The sequence below is a fragment of the Ceratosolen solmsi genome, unplaced genomic scaffold (assembly GCF_000503995.2).
Source record: "Ceratosolen solmsi marchali unplaced genomic scaffold, CerSol_1.0 scaffold7, whole genome shotgun sequence".
Taxonomy (NCBI): domain Eukaryota; kingdom Metazoa; phylum Arthropoda; class Insecta; order Hymenoptera; family Agaonidae; genus Ceratosolen; species Ceratosolen solmsi.
The window spans coordinates 6,125,302-6,148,883 of record NW_011948413.1 but is presented as its reverse complement, the minus strand read 5'-3'; the positions used below and the strand labels follow the sequence as shown (position 1 = coordinate 6,148,883).

The 23,582-nt window shown below is 34.1% G+C and overlaps 1 protein-coding gene across 1 annotated transcript in view; it reads left to right on the top strand.

Moving 5' to 3' along the window:
- Window positions 1-23,582, top strand: part of LOC105367405 (disintegrin and metalloproteinase domain-containing protein 10) — a 167,824-nt gene that overhangs the window by 55,455 nt on the left and 88,787 nt on the right. Inside the window, exon 4 of the mRNA XM_011506102.1 lies at window positions 7,703-7,821. Within this exon, the coding sequence (XP_011504404.1) occupies window positions 7,703-7,821 (119 nt within the window). The remainder of the gene's footprint in view (window positions 1-7,702; window positions 7,822-23,582) is intronic.

Genomic DNA, 23,582 nt, shown 5'->3' with positions numbered 1-23,582 from the left:
GATGGTGGGGGGGGGGGGAGGAGGAGGAAGAGGAGGAGGAGGAGGAGATGAGAATTGTGGCATTATGTTGCAGGCTACGTACGATATGAAGGAGAGAGGAGAAAAGAATTGCCTCGTCGAGGATTACCTACTATACCGACTTTTTCTCCATTCTACGGACATTCTCTCGGCTATACTTCCCCTTAAATTAAGAATTATCATTATTTATCTGACAACAAATGATGAAATTCCTCTTTATTCACCTCTTTATTCATTTTAACGCTTGAATTAACGGCTAATGTTATCTTATTTATATATATATATATATAAAATTATTGGATTATAAATGCAGTAAGTCGGCTGCAAGTTATTCAGTCTTTCAAAGATTTTCCACGGTAAAAAGCTCGTGTATCTCTTGTGTTCATTTAATAATACAGATTCTTGTAAAGAGCAGATATTACATTTCTAGCATTTCGACATTTCATGTAAAGTATGACTTACGATTCTTTAATATTTTCATAACCATTCATGCACGATATACAGTAAATAATTTAAGACTTTGTGAATATGTCGGATAGGCCATACGTATTTTTCCTCAAACTCCTTCCAAATACGGAACAGTGCACTTGTGGTTTTATCGTCTCTTGAAAGAAGTTTCGTAAAGCTCGATGCTCTAAATAAAATGCATTACTTAATTTATGTTTTGTTTTAGTTTTATCGTTTTATAAATATAAATTATCGATCGCAGCCCAATAAAACCATTATCCAAGATATGAATTTTATTCTTTAAGACTTTGAGATTTTTGTTTCGTGCAAAATAACGAAATTTCTTTCTTCCACATTTTTATTATTTTTGTTCTTGTTGTTTTTTTTCTTTTAACTCACAGTAAGGGAAGACTTTCATGTCAAAAAGATTAAAATTTATGCATAAACGGATAATCAAGTATTCACATTGCATAAGTTTGTTTTTGTTCTTAAATACAAATTATAGTATAAAAAAAAAAAAAAAAAGAAAAAAAAAAAGAACTGTCGCTAATAATAATAAATTAACTCGAGGTAAAAAGAAGGGAAATATTGAATGTTCATTTCGATAATATTATAAAATTAACAAAGATATTCATTATGAACACATAGTTAATACTTATCGGTTAAGAGTAATTTTTCTCAGAAACTTCATTTTAATATAAAATATAAGATCGAGAATTATTACATACTCGAGTTTATTACTGCAAATAAATCAACAATAATTATAACAATCTGTATAAGCGTGTTCTAGGCGAGTTTTCATTATATTATTTATTAAAATTCATAGCTGTTTATCCGATTAATTATTACGTAAAGCGTATTTTTATGCTTCTTTGTGCAGCCTCACTGAATATTTATGGATTAATAATTATATTATCCTTAACCAATAAACGTAGTAGATATAACCTATTAAAGGAAAATTATATATACTTGAAGATGAATGGTAGAGAAACGTAGGCTCGTATAAAATTAATAAGAATTTTTTTTCATGTAACAGACATAAATTTTATGAAATTGTATTATGTTCTTCGTTGCAATTTTCCAAATCGGTAGTTTTCTTTGAAAGAGTCGAGTGTATCTTGGGGAATTTATCACTGATGCAATTTAATTTATTTCATAGCCGTCCATCGGCATTGTCGTCAAAGAGGAATTTTTCTTTAGTCAAGAACTGATAAAAATGTTGGACTTTAATTTCTTGGCTTCGTAACTGTTTGGATTTATTTTAATAGCTCCTGCGTAATAGTACGAAGTGTTTTTCTTTTATATCTTAGCATATTATACGAATTGACAGTATTTAAATTTCTATTCTAGCAATGCATTATTAGGGTATTTGTTATTATTTTGCATGATTTGCTGAATTTATTTCAGAAATAGTGTCGTCTACTCGTGCATCAGCTATAACGCGCAGCTTTTACACTGTTAACATGAGATTTACGACTTCCTAAGATTATCAAAATATCGCGTTGCCGAAGCATACGAATCTTACGAAATAAACTAACAAAAATGTAAAATGTGTACGGGAAGGTCGTTACTTCACATTTTCAACTGTTTGACAGATTATTATCAATGTCATATTAGTCCGTGCATTGTTTAAGATATCAGAAATCCTTGACCTAAATACGAGCCAATTAATTCTCACATACTCTTAATATTAATAACACCGTGGCAAAACTTTTGAATAATTTCACAATAATACAGCCATATGACCATTGGCACTTTAATAAAAACTTTTTTGATGCAATGAGAAAAAGAAAGGTGCGAAGAAGCAGAAGTAGAGAAAGAAAAATTTCTTTTTATCTATTCTGTTTATAATTACGGAGATGAAAAAGTAATAATCGTACGTAAGGAAAATTAAATTGTAAACTTACTTTTATAAGTTTCTTTTTCGTAAAATCGTTCATAATCAACGTTCCCATTTATTTAAATAAACATTACAATTACTTTTATTTTTATAAAAGTTTGTTCTCAAAAATAACAAAAAAACCCACACACGCGCGCGCGCACGCACACACAGACACGCAGACACACAAGCGCGCACACACACACAGACACACAGACACACAGACACACACAAAATGAAGAAACGTCATAATTATAACGGATGCATCGAATTTTCAGGTATTGATTCGTCCTTTAATAATGCGACTGAAAAGCCTATAATATAATGAAATATCATTGTTAGAAATGTCAAGGATTATTTGGAAATAGAGACATGGCGAGGCTGATTGGACGACTGCGGGAAAATCAGAAACATGCAAGACAACGAACGCGTGCGACAAGTACTCGAGCTCGGTCCCTCTAACCTATTAAGCCATCGATTTTTATTAGACGAGAATAACAAAGGTTTGCAAGTAGTAACCAAGTTGTCGATTAATAATCGCGAGATTCACATTACGCGCATCCTGGCATAATACGAAGGATAATCTTGGCTTTTGAAGTTTCCCTTACTCGCATGAGCCAGAGAATTGACATTGAAAAGTCGCGATTCGCTACGCTTAACGAGATTATTGCTCGACTGGACTCGAGCGTAAACTCACCCATACATTCGCACGCGTCATATAAACTCGTTTGTGTCTTGAGGCGCCTACGTTCAAAGATTTGCGTTTTTGTTGTTGCTCGACGGTGACAAGCGGCCACTGCTTACCAACTCGCGCCCCCTGACCCAAATAACGTGGCGCGCTCCCGGATTTTGCAACTCGCGTGTAAACCCCCGCATCGGCTTTTTTTCGCTCGAGCTTTTATTTCGTCAGCATGGGAATTAACTTTGCTTTCTCGCTCGTTTCGTCACGTAATCCAAAAATAATCGCTCGTACGCTTTTAACTTTTAACGAAAGATTTATTCGATCCTGTCGACAAACTCTTAATGCCGGGAGAATTTATCATCGCACATTTCGCATCCCTTATCCCTTATCCATTGGTCTTGGCAAAAGCCGATTCAGGTCGCCGATTAAGTCGATGGAGCCTGGCAGAAAAGCAACAACAAGTCAAGGCAATTAACGTTATTGTTGCTAAATTAAGCATTTCCATGCATCGGCGCGATCTAAGTACTCGTAAACGAAAGAAAAACATTTGAACGATATAGGCATAAGATTGAGAGCTAAAAAATGATGCTTTATGTTAAAAAAGTGAGAGAGAGAGAGAGAGAGAGAGAGAGAGAGAGAGAGAGAAGGGGAATGGAAATGGGGAAAAATGAGCGATGATTGTTGCCATTTGTTGCGAGACGCGTTAGACGACATAAAGCGCGAGATACGCACGAGCACAATCGCATTGCAAGGTCGGTTAGTTTGTCGAATATGTCGCTGCGGTCACCTCAAGGTGCGCGAGTGAAAAAAAAAACTAGAAAATCTTCGCGTAAGCCTCGTGCTACCGACAACTGATGCTATTATTTGGTGGAGTGGGATGGTGGGTGGTAGAGTGGAGCAAGGGGCTTGAAGTCGCATTATGAAATTACGTCGGATCGCGCGGTTCCGAACATCCGAAGCCATTTGGCCCCGCGCCCCTACGGCTTCCTCCGGCTCGCCCTAAACTTCAACTTGACGTATCCGGCGAAGGCGCAGCGGAACGAGCGTTGGTACTTTAGTCGCAGGCGACCCGAGAGCCGCGGAACGTCAGGGATAATCAAGGGGATTGTGTCCGCCCTCGGGGCCACTATAAACTGCCGGCGAATCGGGGATTTGGCCGAGGCTGCAAGGAGTTGGACGAATCGACGCGGTCAGCGGATTGCTGATTGGAGGCCCGCGGCCCCTGTCATTTACAGACTTCATCTAGCGGGATGCCGGCGACCCGTTGCGACCTTGACGCGAATCGCCCCACGAACGAAGCAATTCTCAACCGAGTCATGCAATTGCGCTGCGCTCGTGGCCGCGGCAATGAAAGACGGTAGTTTGATAACAGATCGGCCGAACCCGCATAACAATGTACCTTTCGAATAAGCCGTGCTTGCTTCACTGATAATACCTACGTATAGAAGAGCTCCATGTCAAGGTACAATTGCCGCATATAAATTTTAGTTTTACGGTTTCGCTCTAATCGTATCCGTATTAACCTTTTTTATAACCTGATTATTCATGCGAGTCACGCCGCTTTTGCCGCCCGCTCGTCCCTTTTCCACGGCCGCGCTTTGATGATGCTTGGCTGTTTGGCGTCGCAACTGTTTGTTACTTTAAAATGTCGATGGGAGCATTTTTGTTAGGCGCAGTGATAAATAATATTGCATGGCGAGCGTCAATTTTGCGAATTTGTTTTTCGAAATTACGCACATTCAAAGGTACACCAACACCCTTCGGGCTATTATTCTTCCTCAAATTTTCATTGATTTACTACGGCATGGGACATGTTTTGGAGAATTTTCTTACAATTTTTTCTTCCCTTCTTCCATTAATAATCCATACATTTACGCAAAATTAATGCACTTTTGGTTAAGGAACAAAGGTATACAGGTACTAGGGTATAAGGTACAAGAAACAAAAAGCAAAAAATGCAATTTTCCCTTTGTTTTATTCCATCACTTTCGATGAATATTTTAAACTTTTATGCGCGCGTAGATAATATTTAATAAATGATAATGTAATGTGATAAATTGCGCAGTGATGAATGCGTTTCTGTGCATTTAAACAAATTTTATTCATCGTTCGATTTCGGTTTTGTTTGAAAATTATAGCGAATTAATGCCAAATTACGTACTTCTGAATATTATAAAGCGCGTTAATATAAAAATTAATCCGCTTAATCCTTCCGATTGCCTAACTAGTAAATTAGATATTAAAAATAATTTTATATATTGGGAATGAATTGGGTTAGTTATTGCGCCTTCTACTTTAACTGGATGTTGTCGAAATTTTTAAACCATTAGTTTATCGCGCAAGGCAACAAACAAAATAAGTATATTGCTGTTTTCTTTGTCTTCTTTTTCTTTTCTTTTATTTAAACGATAAATCTTAGATTGAAAAAGAATTTTTCTCTTATTAACAGTTTATTACTTCGAATTATTACATATATTCGGTTTAAGAAATAGATCAATAGAAATTTTATTCATGTATCAATAGAATGCACATTTCAATAAATTGATACAAATTCTAATGATTTGTTAGAAATTATAATAACATCTCAATCACTTAACTATATTTTCTTAACTTTGTAATGTGTTAATTGTTATAGTAATAATGTATTTAAGGGTAGCTGTAATTTTTTTTCTTTTCTTTCTTTCTTTTTGTTTGTTTTTTTTTTTTGTTTCTTTGTTTGTTTTTGTTTTATAATCGAATTTACCAAGACCTTGACAATATCTTATTAAATTTTCAAGTTGATCCGATTCAAACTAATAATGGAAGAAGGTTGCGAATATCCGTCCTTTAGGTCAAAAATAATCTATTGCGACAAAGCAGCTGTATTTCTATCTAAGAAGTTGTTTTTTTTTTTTTTTTTTTTTTTTTTTTTTTTTTTGTTAATATCTTCATTTTGTACTGGCAGAAAATGACGAAATTACGTAAAGTTAAAACGTTAAATTAATAATCATCGGTTATAAAGACGTGAATTTTCGTTTTAAATACCTCGTTGATCAAGATGTTGATCAAGACGTTTCTAACAATGAAGTGCGGTGCGTGTCGCGATTCGAATAAATGAAACTGCCGTTTGAAAGGATATGGAGTGTAGTTTATTGGAGTTTATTGGAGTTTACTGGAGGTGGCCGGAGATGCAGAGAGGCAACGTCTCTCTTGGCCTGGCAACTCCACTCCTAATGCTCCCTTTTGCGCATCGCGACGTCAACGTTCGCGGCCTACCTTTTACCACCTGATTAGGTAAATTCGAGTGCCAGGATGGCGAGGATCGTCGCGACACGCAAATTCCACGGGCTCGTTGACATTAGGCAACAACGATCGTACATACGATCACATGTATTCGATCATTTCTGCATCGTGGCTGCATTTCTTACTTAAAAATCAGTAATATAAAAATGTGAAGAAAGCGCTAGTAAGTAGCAAGAATTATCGTAGCCGGAGGGACTCGATAATCACCCGGACGTATAATTTTAGTACATCAAATTAGCCAAGGACACTAGCGAATATAAATTACAGTGACATTCAAAACGGAGCAAATGTATCTTTATACTTAAGCGTCGACACCAATGTAAAATTTGATATTTACAGCACAATTATTGTAAAAATAGTTATATATATATATATATCAGTGTGCCTTTACATTTGATGAAGGCCCAAGTGAATCGTCGACTATTTTAAATACCAACATGGGAATGCAGGGCTGTCCGTCAACCATTGAGGTGCCATGAGTTAAGATAAATACAGAATATCCTGTCGTTAACAATTAATTGAATGTTTAAAGGTAGATATACAAGTTATCGAAATCGATATAATGTGGGCGGGATAGAGGATAGAGGCTGAATAGAGGACTCTGTGTATGTTGAAAACTACACGTTCTCTCTACTCTGCACTAAAGTATTATTTAAATCCCTTAGTTATAGTTTATCCTATAATATATCATGAACATTAGTATAAAAAATCTCTCGATGATGGATGTTTAATTCATCGATTTTATACTTTAACAGTATGGTTTGAAATACTCACATTAAGCTTGCTACGCGTTGTTTTGACTGATATTTAAAACAATTGCCCTTTTATTGTAAATTAAACTTCTTTTCTTTTTTTTTTTTCTTTTTTTACAATATACGATCGAGCGCTATATATAATTTCATATAAAACGCAAATCGATAATTATTGCATTTTTAAAGATATTAAAGAGCGTAAATTTTAACAATAATTGAATTATATGCATTATGCATTATGCATAATTACAACAAACATCTCATACGCTTTTAACGTGCAATATTATGTTTACATTTGAACGTGAAAATGTGGATATAAAGGCAAATTAAGATTCCATTTCAAAATCAAATAGCCGTAAGTATATGCGGAATAAGTACTTATATGGATATAACGTTCTTTATAACTCGGTTTGTTCATTAACGTTGGGAACGTCGGCGTACATACAACAAGCTTTATGCAAATATTCCATTAGCATCAAGTTTTTCTAAAATATCCCTTTTTCGCGAACCATTCGCAACGCATTCGTCCGTCAATATTATAGTCAAATTTTCTTCCTGCCATTTATATCACAGATTTTACGATCGTCATATTATGGAATAAGAACATTTAATAACATTGACGGGTTGATTTTTATTTTTCAGACAGTGGACGATGCGCTTGGTGCGTGATTCCGGACTATTTTCGAAGGATGCGGTTTTCGAGGGCACAAACGGGTCTATCGATTTCGATACAAATCACTCGTACTCGGGCACGATACTTGGTAAGTGACGCACTATTTTCCTTGACGTATTTGGCTTTTCGTTAAATTTTGTATTAGTAATGAATTTATGGGACTGCAATAGCCGATGAGCCAATTAATAACAACTATTATGGTCGAGCGTTAGACGTTGATAATTTTTACAAATCTATTCGTGGAGAGAGACGTTGAGTGAAGCACTTATCCAACGTACTGCAGAATTTCATTTTTATGCGGCGGCGACTCTTGAGTTATCATCTGCACTATTTAGAAATTTTCCTGGCGGAACAAAAGAGCAGCCATTGTTTTGATTCATTGCTACGGTATTAACGAGGATCTGAAGAAAATGGAATTTCATGAAGACACGTTTAAATACAAATTTTTAATGCCCTCTCTTATTTACAATTATAAACTACTACTACGAATGTTATTAATGCAATGTGAGAGGAAATATGAAAGTTAATATATATATATATATATATACACACAGTTTTAGATAAATTGGATGATGTATTGATTGATTGCACTTGAAAATGTTGCTTAAATTCCACGCGCTCGTTTATGCGAATCCATGAAATTATTTAATTAACGAATAACGAAATATCTTTATTTAAGATGTTGAACGAAATACGAAACTTTGTAAATATTAGATATTTATATTTTTCTGAAAATACGTATATAAAGTGTGAAAAAAAGCAAAACAAATCGGGGCAAGCAATACTTATAAAAATCAAATTTTTAATGGCGTTTACGAAGCTTTATTATCAAGCTCATTGCATTTAACAAATATTGATGTTTAATACTTTGTATTTTATTGTAATTTTATCGAAATTGTATATGGAATGTCGGCTGGCAGTGGAAAACGAAGAATTATAAATCGATTCGTATATTATAAACAATATTCAGACAGCTTTGTAATAACTAATATTTAATAATTAATAAAATTTAACTTTTATCATAATTGAATTATGAGATTTTAATTTCAATAAACACTGATTATTAGACAATACGGATGATATAAGTTTTTTTAAACAAGTGGAGATAGTATAATGCTGTTGCATATTTAATTAATCTTTACTGACGAAAAATTGGAATATTGACTTTTAGATTTTATTATTACTTTTCTCTCTCTCTCTCTCTCTCTCTCTCTCTCTCTCTCTCGCATCCCTCTTTGCGAGTTAGTATGTGTGCGAAAGCACTTTGTAATCGAATACTTGGTAGTCGAGAGCTATCGAGGTATAATATAAAAACGTAATATATTTTCTAGTTCAATAGTAGTTGAGAACTTTGTCAAATTTATGATAAATTTGAATGACTTTTTAATGAATTATTTATTCAAATCTCTATTATGGCTAGAGAAACATAATACATTAGTAGTCGATGAAAGTACTTGCAATATTCAACATTACAAAATCTACCCTCTAGACTTATCTGACTGTGGTGCATCAAGCCCAGTCGATTTCCCGGAATATTAAATTCAATTATCGAGTATTAGTTAAGTATTGAACCAGGGCACGTGGCCTTTCAATTTAATTTAACCTCGTTCCACACGTACCTGGCGTTGCGTGGTTAGCAAAAAGAAGGAAAAAGCGATGCGCGCGTTGGTTGACATTATGCGAGGCGGCCTAGACTCACGCGAAGATAAGCTGTAAGGAAGGAGAAGGACATGGCGACTCCTGAAATATACTCGCTTCCTATTTACATAATCGGTATAACGTAATGGGCGTCGGAGGCGCGACGAACGTGCCGATAATGCGCGCGAAAGGGATCGCGTCTATTAGGAGAAAGAGAGAGAGAGAGAGAGAGAGAGATTGAGAAGCGAATGTTTAGAGCTGCTCTAGACGTTGTTGCATCGGCAGTCCGAGATTGTACGTGGCGACTCGTTAAACGCGCCTTGGTTCACCTCGGCACAACATTTTACAGTGTCCAAAGATTGCAAAAAGGATAATGAGAAATTATCTCTTATTACAACAATAACAATAATATTAAATAAATAAAAACGAAGATGAAGAATATTCTTCCGGCATCTCGACGATATAATTTATGAGGACGGAGTAGCAGTTTCATTTCGTGGAGGAAATTCAGCGCTACTTTCCACTGAAATCTAGCCTATCGCAAAAACTAGCAATCGTAAAAAGAAAAAAACGGCGAGGAAAGATAATTCGAGAGTGTACCTGATATGCACCGGTTGCCGGGCAATTTTTTGCCGATACGCGAGCACTGCGGAAATCGAAGAGGCAGCATTGGACAGAAAGTAAATGAACAATGTATCCTTTGATTTAAAAGGAGATACATCGGTCGGTAGACGCGAGATGAGAAATGAGGAAATATATAGAGCGTCACCGGCAATTGGAGGAAAAGTATAGGGCGCGATTAGCAATTGGAACGGGTGGGGGAGGGGGGGGGGGGGGGGGGGGGGGCGGGGGATGAGAGCACACGAGAATGGAGAATAATGTGCCTACGTCGCTTTATTTAACCTCGTCCAACGTCGACGGCACACCGGCTAGAGTAGAGTACTTTTGAATGAAATGCTTACTTGAGAAGTCGATGACCGAGTATCCCCCAGTCTATCCTTCGAATAATGAGTCACGCTTGTCCGACTGGCAGCCGTGCGTGCGTGCGTGCGTTCCTCATTCGAATACTTACTCGCAAACTCCTGCGCAGTCATCGTCGTTCCATAAGCGTTTGTCCAACAACTTTTATTTTGTCTTTATTCCTAGCTATTGCATCATGACTCTTGCTTTCCCGATCCCCCCCCCTCCCCATCCCCCGCGCGTTCCATCACCTTCCCGTCCGTGCTCTATGTCGGGTTAAGGCCCCTTTAAATTACAATGGGTTACATAGGATTGTGCAATAATCCCGTCCCAGTCAACTTGGCGCATGTTAGCTAGAATTTCAATCCGATTAGAAAGTGGTATCGCTCAATGAGCGCCTAATACTCCTTTTCTACCCCCGAATATGACTTTTTTCAATTATTGGTTGATTCAACTCGCGAGATCGGCAATTTATGATAAGGAGCCGGATATTAATGCCTACTGAATTGCCAGCCAATGCGAATGATTAATTATTATTATTCGAGCGGTTTCTTAAACGCGTAAGCAATGGTACGTCATTGCGATGTCTTCTCTTGATAAAGAGAGCGGAAAAAACTTTTACATCCATCGTCGTGCTTCTTACATTCGATACACAAATATTTAAGTTTTAAAGATCCATTATTGTATAATGTCGCGAGAGTAAAAGTGTGCAACGAGCAAAGTTAAAATTAAATAAAGTTATAAAGGAATTTATGGGCCTTATAAAAGCCATTTTTCCTTTCTTTTTTATTCCATCTTCAAACTTCATTCTTTTTAAACAAACCGCTATGGATATCTGACATCTGCGACATACACACCATGTAAACTGTCGTTACCACTGTCGGCTTGATTTTAATAAGCATCTTTGTCGACGACGGTGCTTGAACTTTCCTTTCTTAACCACATTTGAAACTTTCTTTAAACTTGTATAAATATATATTTCAGAGTTTGTAAAATATAAGCGTCTCTGTAATGCTATGAATTACGGTAGTGAAGGGGATTGATTGATCGCGCAGATAACACAACGTTTTAGTAATATTCTTTTTAGCTGAGAAAGTCCATTTCCAAGTCCATGCGGAAGGGGTGAGGCGAATTAAACAAGCGAGCGAGCGAAACGATTCGCTTATCATTCGTTTTCGAGCTCAAAGCAAAAGTAGCGGAGAGTGGCGCGCGTTGCCCAGCGTGAAAAATATTAATGACGATCATCTCGATCATTTAAATGCCCTATCCACGTTAATACTCCCCGTACTCGTACGTGGCGAGCTCTTACAGCTTCGTGTGCTCGTCGTACACGAGGACGCACGCTTGTTCAGCAGAAGCTTTGTACTCGTATAAACACTCTTGCGCCATTGGACACTGAATGGGGACGCTTAAACCGCCCTTATCCGGCATCGTAGTCGCGTTTACCAAAAATAATCCGCTCACGATGCTCAAAATTAGCGTGAAATTTCCTCTTCCCCCGCCCCCAGTTCCCCACCAATCCACGTCGTCCGACCCAAGAGACTTAATGCCCCGTGATTGATTCGGGATCGCGCGAGGCAATTAACCCTCTGGCGCGTTGGCATTCCAGAGTCGATATTTTAACTTCAACCGTGTGGTGGTGGTGGTGGTGGTGGTGGTGATTATTTTTCTTTTATGAATGAACGGGAAGACGACTTCATTGGTTCGTAAGGCTCCGTTTCGACTGCTTTGAAACGCGGACGTTTCGCGATCTTGTAGTCAAGGTTTCCCGATGAAGAGTGTGTCTCTTTTCTGCGACCTGGCGGCCTTCCGGGCCATTCGGCAAGGAATATGTGAAAGGATGCGAGGGTCACGCACGATACACGCGTGGCTCAATTCATTGTCGAACGATTTTTTCTACTCGATACGTCAAATTTATAAAGGAAGCGCATTTTGCCATTAACGCGCCGTTAAAAAATGTTATTCTCACAACACAGACATTTCATTCGACAACATTGCACTCGCCGCAGCTCCGGGATATTACAGTGAATCTGCAATTTATTCGCCAATTTGAATGAAGTTCATATTTATCGTAAATATTTGAATCTTACAGAAATTTTCGATAACACAATGTCGTCATTTATTTTTAAAGTACGTGGAAAATACGAAATTTCGCAAAATCTATTATCCAACGAAGTATGCGTAGCATGAATTTTAAATAATAAGCGCCAAATTGATGTCATTAATTGTTAATGCTTTCAAAGTTAATTAGTCTTGTTAGTCAATTTGTTTCATTATTTAGTTATTGCTAAAATAAACAAAGGGTAACATATTTATACAATAATTTCGACAAAATATTTTGATTCGGCTTTTATAACTTTGTAACAACTTTAAACATACAATATTCTCGATGTATTTATAAATTTACGAATTTTGATTGCTTCGCCCTAAAATAAGCGAAATTAACGTAAGTAAATTAATCAATAATATCACGAGCAAATACTTCCTTTAATTCGATAATTCATGAATGGCTGTGAATTTCAATTAATAATCGTATTATAAAGCACGATAAAATTCTCTTCTTTTTCTCCTTTCTGTTTCCCCTCAACTATATGCTTATAAACGAAATAAAAAAGAGAAAGAAAAAAAGAGTAAAGAAACGCGAGCCGTAAAAATAAGAAGAAAAACACATTGTGACTTCATTAGACGTAGACGATAAGAAACCGACTTTTTCATCCACCTAATTTAATGGGTTCTCAAACTTTGCTCTTAGATCATTAATTTCTTTAAGAACTTTTTTTTTTTTTTTTTTTTTTTTTTTTTTTTTTAACCCATAGAAACTTTTAGTATTCTGACGTAATCTAGTGTTTTAACGTCTAAAAGACGTATTAGATTTTATTTTAAAGCATTCCACAGAGCTTTTCAAAATTACTTTCATTTTCAATGCCCATCACTTTCTTCATATGCATATATCTATATTCTAGGCAAAACATATTTCCTTTAAAACTATTTTTTCTTCTTCTTCTTTTTTGTTTTATGGCTATCTAAAATGTTAATACACATTTTTTACATTAAGAATTATCACTATAACGCTCTGGTCCATATGTGCATATGATTAATAATTAAGTAAAACACGAATTATGTAGCTCATGTCATATCAACATAAATATTATAAAATATTTTATCATATGATCGACAGTCGAAATTTCGAGCAGTTTTTAATCGCTTTTTAATACAGCCACTTATTAAATTATATTGAAAAATTTTAATTATCTTCTTTCGCCTATATCCGATACATTGTAAAAGCTCGGAAGACATCATTAAAAAAAAACCATTCGTTACATGTACATTGTCTGGATATGGCGGTGAGCTAATTACGTATTCAATTAGCTCTTCGACTGAATAATAATTAATTATTCCAAGTTAATGCTGGCTCGGTCGACAGCGATTTAAACACTTAGATTAAGCATTCGCCGAGAGAGCTTGACATTTGACTTTTGACTGCCCATGTTTTATACTTTCGATGACAATCATTATTACATTAAATTCGATATCTCGCGTAGATTTTCATTATGCCGCGTCGGATTGTTAATGTACAAATCTTTAGAATAACGATAAATTTTTACTCCCGTCGCGCGGATACTCGAGTTAGGAAATGCTACCACTGACTTTCAGGACGATCGAATGAAGAAATTGAAAAGAAATCGGTGGACCGATTCTTAGCTTCGGTATGAAAGTTTTGAAAGAATATGCCTCGATGAACTTTATAATGTACATTCTAACCAATTTTTGATTATAGATTTATTTAGATTTTGCAAAAGTGTGCAATGATTAATCGTGGCATTATTGAATGTAAAAAAATTATTGTTTGTTTTTTAATGAAAATTATAGGATGAACATTTTGTTAATTAAACAACATTGGTAAACAGTTTTTTTTTTTTAAGTTAGCATCGAGCGTAGTGACTGACGATGACGAATGAAATGTTTACTAAGTCTTTAAAGATTTATAATTTAATGAAGCATACTATTCAGTTATATTTTTTCACTATTACCCAACTATATTCTATTTATTATATTTTTTAAATATTAAATATCCTTCATATTTAAATGGGCCATTATGCTTTATAACTACTTTTTAAAGACATACTTTTTATTTACACAACTACATGCATACTTGCACTCGCGCATGCGAATAATCGTATATTTAAACAAACGGATTTACTTTTTCTCTACTAAGCGATCTTTTAATATGTAAAAACCATTATCTACTCCAAGTTTAAAGTTTATAATTAAATGCAAATACTATAGTTATTGATTTTGTATATAAGAAATATATGATTATTAGATAAAAATGCTTTTGAGATTTTTCACTGCGATGCTGTTATCTTTACTAAAATAGCAGATCTATAGGGACAAATAATTCTCATTCCTACATGGCGGCTCGTATATTCACAATTTGAATTTACCAAATTAATGCAATTAAAATATAGAAATACATTTTCGTAATCATTCGATTGGTGAATAAACCATATTATTCTTATATAATATATCATTTTATAATACACAAATAATATAAAAATGTCCAATTACAGTTACTGTTTGTTTTTCAAAATTTTAATGATAATAAAACGCGTAGAGTCAAAGCTAAAATAGCCTACTGCTTAATGCATCTATTCTTCATAATTATATTTTTATTATTTCTTTTCTCTAATTTTAAAAGTTTATAATATATGGTTTTTTTTATGCAAATAATTAGCTAATGTTTTGAAAGGGAATGTTTGCTATTGGATTTCTATTTTTCTTCTTTTTTTCTTCTTCTAAAATTCTAAAATGTACGTTTAAAAATTAAGCAATACATGATATTGAATTGAATAAAAGTTAAATTTAAATTGTGAATTTTAGTAAGATTATCGTTCGTTTATATACAAAAAGAATGGCTGGAGGTATTTTTAGAATTGTCTTGAAAATTAATATTATAAATGATAATGACCTTAACCTCGTCTTATCAATTCGAAATATTTATCCGCTCTTTTGTCATACCTATTGCCCATTTGAATATTTAATAATAAAAGGTTACATGTTTCATTTCATTCAATTATCTCGATAACTAGGAAATAAAAAATCTTAATATTTCTTAAACGATCTGTCAAAATCATTGGCATCCACTAGTGAATTCACTGGAACTAATTATTTTTCACTATACGCCTTTGACTACCAAAAGCATATTCTTTCGGTGTTCATGAGTGGTATTTTATTTTACTTGCTTTTTTTATCACGTGTGAGGAAACAGCCGCTAGTCGGGTCAGCGGAATAGGAAACGAGCGTTAAATATTCCACGCGCGCGAAAGCTAGAGACTTTTCCGCTCGTGGTCTCTTTCCTTTCACTTTTTTATTACTTTTATGTTGAAAGGAGACTAAAAGAGAGGGCGAAGAAAAATAAAAAGGAGCCATCAAGTCACCTGAAAATACGCAAGAAGATTTTCATTTAAATTTGCGGGCACAAAGGGAATTGAATTAATTTATTACATTGTGCAAACGAAGAAAAATTGAAATCTTTTTTTTCTCCCTCGACCGATGCTCATTTAACACAGCTGTCAGTTTTCACGTCTTCTTACATATATGTATATCCGCGACCGAGCGATTATCATCGGATCTTCTTCTTCTTCTTCTTCTTCTTCTTCTTCTTCTTCTTCGTATTGGTTGCGAGAAAAGGAAAGTCACTGGGCACCTCGGCTGTTGCGGTTTATAATTAAATACGCCTCGATTCAATATTATTTGATACTATTGCAATTATGGGAGTCGATGCGTTATCCCATTGTCGGTAATCGATTAAAAATGTAACGAACGTCGTATTACTTACCCTATGTATAGCTGAAATTAAAGAACGCGTGGCCGAAAAAAAAAGAAAAAAACTAGTGAGCATTTGAAGGGGAGGGGATAGAAGAGTAGGAAAAAGAGAATAAAAATGCAGTAAAGTGTAGTAGGATCGCTAGACGAGTTCGCTTTATACATTTACATGCGGAGCGGCTGTGTGATGGAAACGAGGCAATGTAAAAAGTCGAAAGTATAGGATGAAAAAAGGAGACGAAAAGATTATACGGAAGTCTTAATAATGGGATCAACGCTCGGCATCCTTATTAAACATAAAGTCATACCGAGCTTTTCTCAAAGATAATATAAATACAATTAATGGATGAGAATTATACAAATAAGTAATGCATGTGTTAATAAGGCTTATTGTTTAACTGACTTTATTTCAAGATGAAATTAGTATTGCTTTAAGCAAGCTGCAAGGTCGAAAAAACGAAATAATGAATATTAAAAGCTTGTAGTTAATTTTAAATTAAAAATTGCATTTCAATTACACCCGCAGGATTATAATAAATTAATTTCCTTAAAATGGTAGTGTCTATCCTTCAGCCTTTACCAATTAAGATTATACGCGAAAAGCGCGAACAATTTACTTAATGTCCTATGACTTATTCAATGTAATTTCATAAGTATGATACATTAACCGTAGCTATGCTTCATAAATATACATCCAAGAATTTTATGCATAAAATTATCCTTCTTTCGTCTAACTCCCGGTAAATGCTTATCAATGAATCGCAGTGCTCGAGCATTTTAAGTAAAAATATTTTTTTCACGGACGTCAATATTATTGAAATCTCGGGAGAGTTCCAGCGTAACTACGTAAACAAGTATGTAAGAAAAAGAAAAAAAAAGAAAAGAAAAGAAAAAAAGAACACGTGACATGTCGTTACAAGTCATTTACATAAAAATAAGTAAATAAATAAATATATAAAGTAAAAGATAAATTGTCCAGTCGGTAAATTCTTTAAACATTTCAAAAGCATTTTCATTAAAAAATTAATTGCGCTGAAAGCAAGATTAAACGCGTCCAGATAAATCTCGGCTCACACCTGCATTCTTGGCTCCCTATCTGCGCGCCCCATCGCGGAATTTCGGCAAGCTTTCGCAAGCTCGTCGCCCGACAATACAATTGCCGAAGTGTGTGAAATATAAAAAAGATCGAAAGAAAAAAGATAGATAAAGATGAACGTAGACAGCAAGAAATCCACGCTAGGGGATAAAAAAAAAAAAACGTTGACGAAGGGAATAAACAACAAGAAGTAAAACGGGTGGATCCGTAGAGAATTACGCGACATACACGTCGCATTCTGTTAGGCGTCCACAAATAACGTTCACAGCTCCTTTACACCCCTCCCACTCTACGGCCCACCAATCTCTTCGCGCCCTCCTGATTGTCGAGCATCGGCCGTCCGAGCGATCCCGTTTGTTTTCACTTGGATCCAGGGAGACGCCAACGGTGCCTCAGCCAACCCAGTCAGCCGGCCCGATCGATGATACGACGCGAATCGCCAAACGTTCTTCATCGAATTTAATCTCGTTGATTTACGTGACCGGAAAGCGAGCTCCTGGGTCGGCGGCTAAGGAAATACGGTTTAACAGGAATGCGCAGGAGCGGCCGCAGCGTCCTTCCTCCAATCGCCTACTACGGATTATTTGAAAAGGCCCAAAGCCCCTTACAGAGATAGGCTAATTACACCGTCGACGACACTTTCGTCGAATCCTTTCAGTTTGTTTTTTTTTTTTCTCTGTTTGACCAGCTTCTATCGCTCAGCTCGTTGGCTCTTAGTCAATTTCATTGACTTCTTATCATTATTAATTCAACTTACATGGTACTACTCCTAAGGGTACACTTGGCGTCCCCAGCATTATATTGCCGAAATAGAGGCATTAACAGTTCCTTCGCAATACTCTATTGTTCCTCTGTGAAAAAAATAAAAAAAAAAAAAAAAAATACGAGGAACTGCTCGTGCGTCACAATGGGCTCACCATATTACTCGATCGTATTACGATGTTTCCAGCTTTCGACTCTTTCTGTTTTTAACTCTTCTGAAATAAACATTTGTATTTCAAATGTCTTGTCGGCAGTTTTAATGTTCATCCTATGATACGACAATGATAATCTAGAGTTAAGATATTACACTGCCGTGAATAATTCGTGTAAATTGATTTTATATAAAAAAATTTACTTAACGAAATCTTACAATCAAACGTCACTTCCAGCTTCCTAATATTTCAAATTAAGTAACATTTCGCGAAAGATTTTTTTTTTAAGATTTTTTTTTAAGATTTTTTTGCTTTTTCGTCTAATAGTATTGATTTAATCGATTGTGACCGAAGCTGAAGCGATGTTATTTGTAGAAAGCACGATATTTTAATGAAAATAATCGTTAATTTGCTATGTTATAAAGAAGTTCAACATTATGGAATAATGATTCTTTGAAAAATATTTTCCGCACTATTAATGAATTAAACTATTTATCGCTGCTTACGGTTGTTATTATGACGATGTGCGAATGAGTTTTTGGATTTGGAATGCCGCCTGAACTAATATTTTGCATTAATTACGAAAGCAACGATGTAATGCTTATCTTGGAGAGAAAGGTAAGGGAATTTTGCACATAACGGTCTATAATATGGCGTTAAAGAATTCGTCAAACGCCACGATGACATGCAACACGAATGATGCTATACAATTTTTTCTCATTGCATAATGGATTGCAACAGTGTGGTGAATATTCGAAAAAGGCCCAATTTTCAAAAAGCCGTTTAAAAGCAAAAATACTGCATTTAATGATGCGCGCGTCGTCAACGTATTTACAAGTATATATTAAGTATATCGTTGAAAATATCTTTTTCGTATCGTTAAATTGGTGAAGAGAGAGAGAGAGAGAGAGAGAGAGAGAGAGAGAGAGAGAAAGAGAAATCAATTTGTCGAAAGTGTCACGATAATTTTCCCACGTATTTACATTACTTTGCTAAGACTGGACGACCGTCGTTCAGGATATTCCGCTGAAAAGAATATATCAAATACCAAAAAGTTCTGCCGAAAGTCACAAGCTGCTCTCGGTAATTTAGAAATCACGATGGTAGGGCCATTATAATTATTTTTAGAGTTGATTTAGGACAGCAGCATCTCAGTTCTTTCTAAGAAAGAAAATAGGCACTTTGGGCTCTACGTCCAACAAAGTTAACTGCCTAGGAGTGGGGAGCAATTATTCTTCTAGATCTCCATCTTTCTATACATCGTATTCCGAATAGGATAATTTCTTCTATCGCTTTTTACAATTGCGAGCATTTCTAACTACAAGCTACTACTCAATGATCAAGATCAAGGATCGCTTTATTGTTTCAAATAAAAGTATATTACAGGAGCGAACGTCGATTTGTAAAACTATAAAATACAGCATTAAATATGCAAAATTCGTAAACTAGATTAATTGTTATATGGGATTTAAGATTCCGGATTAAATTACCCGAGAATTCGATAATAAATTCTCGCGTGATGGTGAAATTAAAAGACTGCGATCGTTACTTGTTGGGCGTTTACACTGACAAATTCTCATTAACTTTTACTTACAAGTTTGGTAGTTTTGTTTAGTTGGTCGGTAAAATATTCAATCCGAGAAATTCGACGTTAGACATTTGCCTCGATTTCTCGAGAATAGGTACTACAAATAAAATGATTAAACTAAAATCTTATATGTAAAGTACTATTTAAAAAAAAAAAAAAAAAAAAAAAAAAAAAAAAAAAAATAGGAATAATAAAAAAATAAAAATATTTACTCTCAATATATCATGGATTTATTGTTTTCTTTAAGCAAATAGTATTTTCAATGCTTACATTATCAAATGTTAAAAGCAGTAAAAAAAACTTGTATACATCCCTTACATATTTCTAATAAATCTTAAAAATTCCGGCTAATTCGCAACGTTAAGAAAAAGTTTATTTATTGATACAAATTTCAAATTTTTTATTCATAAATATGAAATCATTAATTCCATACATTCAAACGATTATAATCAATAAGGAAATAAGTAAAATTGTTTCTTTACCATATTTACTTCACTAATGTAACTTGAAAGAAAGAAAAAAAAATAAAATTATTCCATATCAATAATTTAAAAGTATATATATATATATATATATGAATCTTGAAAAATCTACTCTATGAACAAAATTCAATTTTCTTCAAAAGCAATGAAAAGTTGAAGTTCAAAATTTGCTTCTATTGAAGAAGTAGAAATTTTTTTTATTTCCCAGCATTCCTTCATAAATACGTAATCTGCTATTGTAAACAAATCGATTGACTGTCTCAAGATTTGTATAAGATAAATTCATTTGGGTAAAACATTGTAACTTGTTCTTTTTTTTTATTTTTTTTTTTTATTATTATTATTATTATTATTATTATTATTATTATTATTATTATCGAATCATCAAAATTTAATTTTTCAAATCAATTCGGTAGGAAAGCACTTTAGTTTTCATTTTATTATCATTGTGTATACATTATAAGATAAATAATAATTCTTGTTGAAATGAATTTTCATTTTTTCTTATGATATTTGTCAATTAGTCGAATTCGTTTTCTTTTATAATTTAAAGCATAAACTAGAAATAAATGTCTATGTTTTTAAGAGACATGCAATAATTTTCTGAGACAATACTATTTTAAATAATTGAAAATTCACTTTATTAGTACTGCATGTCTTGCTTTAGTTTAAAAAAGAAAAGAAAAGAAAATTATTCTTCCATGGCGAAACTACGTGTTTCGTAAGTGTAATAAATCGTCATTCTACACGAATAGAGAGAATCTCAAGTTTTGTATAATAATACACGCGCGAAAAAACAATAAAGGTTAGATGGAGATATATAAGTCCTTTATTCGCTCTCTCTCTCTCTCTCACAATCGTATCTTTATGGTTCTGTGTGTTTCGCGATATGTTAACGTACATAAAATAGATCTGAAGCCTGATAATTTACAAGTGGAAGACAAATCTGCGATTCGGTACATCGAGCAACGTCTTCAATTGATAAAAGGGTAATAATATCATAAAACATCAAACCGAAAGTTAAGAGTTCTCTTTGTTTATCTCTCCTACCTTTTTGCCCTTCGTCTAGGACATTACAGAAGAAGCGATCGATATTGCACCTCCGCTAATTCTCCAGGCGACGATCTCTAGCTCGTGAGATTGCGGTTTTTAACGATGGTGAATTTTTTGCCAGCCCCATACCACTTTTAGCCTTTAGGAAAATCAAATGCGATGGAGGTTTGGTAAACTGGCGGCCTGTATAGGTTAACGATTGATTATTGGTTCTTCTTCGGGGCATTCATAAATTTCTCACTTTTTTTCATTCCTATTTTTTTTTTATTAATATATATATATATATATATATATATATATAAACATTTGATGCGACTTTTCTCTTTATTTTCCGAACATTCTTCTTTTCCCATGCGACGCGTTACATTGTTTATCTAAGCTCGTCCGATGCCACGGTTAACAACTCTTTTTAATCTTAGTCATTTCCATCGGCGAAGAATTAAAAAGAATTATAAATTGAATAGTACTGGGGAACGGAATGGCTATAATAAATTAAATATCAATAATTTTGAAAATCAGATGAAAAATTGCTCCTCGTACGTTAAAAATATACAGTGATCTGCATCGTATGTAATTTCTGAATTGTAATAAGAATAATTTGTGCAAATAATAGCAATATTTTCTATTCAATACTCTCGCATATGTTTCTTCACGACAGACAAAAGGGCCGAATAAACGTTGAAATGTTAATATAGAAATATTAAATAAACTACTTTCATCGTGGTAATTAAAATAATTTGCGCCAAAGCTGCTGGTTGGAATGCAAAATTAATTTAACAGAAGGCATTTGACCAAGTGGATGAAATTTCCTTCATTTTGAGAATTCATCAAACCAATGTCTTATTTATCCATAATACTCGGAGCTATAAATAATATTCAAGAGCCTTAATAATTAATAATAACTATATTTGCCATCCACTAACGTAAATATTGAAATTTATTCTTGTTATTGAAATATTGATAAAGTTCCATTTATATATAATGTTATTGGCCGTTGTAAACGTATGTTTTCCTTTCATATGAATTTCTGCTTTGAATTATCTTATATTTAATTGAACGTAACTATTAATAATAAGTCGTACAAAAGGACGATACATTACATTATAATCGGAGGCAATAGTCGTGTATTATTATTGTTGTTATTATGAAACTTTGGCGCTGAAAATGAATTGAAAAAGCATTCGAGTTGAATGTCGATTATTGTTAATTACCATAAAACATTTCGATGATAATCTAAAATATGATTAAAATCACACTCGTTAAAGTTTAATTTAAACTAATGTCTAACATGCGATTTAACGCGGCTTCCCGTTTTCATGACTTGCCTACGCTATAAGGATAATCGAGTAATGAAGTACAGTTTTGGGAGTAAAAATAGGAGGCTGGTAGTGCGAGTCCTTGCTTGACTAAAGCATTACGTGAATTTATTAAGACTTTCCGTTTTAACATTAATAGTCGTGACATTCTAAACAAAATGGAATTATAAAGAGTGAAAAGGAATTGAATTATTTGCTTGACGGTAATGTAATTACAGGAAAATAATGCTATAACGTATAAATTCAATAAATTATAATGATAATCGACTAAATGAATTCAATCGAATAGAAGAGGTTAGAATAGAAATTATAACAAGAAAAAGAAAAAAAATGTATATACTATGCAAATATTAGGCTAGTTTTAAGATTAAATATTTGTCTTTGTACCAAATAAACAAAATATGTGTTTCGACTGACGCGTCATTTCAATCGATTTATTGAACATGAAATAATATTTATTTATTAAAATAGCAGCTTTAAAGTTTCGAAATAGACGATCGTGCTTTTACCATGAAAGCTTATAATCTTTACATTTGTATAAAAAAAGTGCTCTTAATAAAATTTCACGGTAGCAGGTAAAATACAAAATACCTTTTTGTTTCGCAATTTGTAATGACGGCAAAGAACTTTTGGCCGATTTTGAAATTCTTTTATATATTTTGAAATGAGCCAAATTTACAAAAGCTACATGTTGAAAAGTCCCTTTGGGACGTTACCTTTTTGGTGCTCTACAAAGGATATCATTCGAATAGTATGAGACTACAAAATTTTAGGAATAAATATCTTTTTCAATTTAGAAAATGGAAAAGAAATTGCATTAAGAGACGAAAAGTTTTCATTGCATTTATTAAGGTATTGATGAGCAAATTGTAATTCGAGATTTTATTACTTAACGTGAAGTGATGATTTGCCATTTTTCTCGGAATCATTTACCTTCTGGATTGGATTGAGCATGGAAGAAAATAAAAAAATTCAA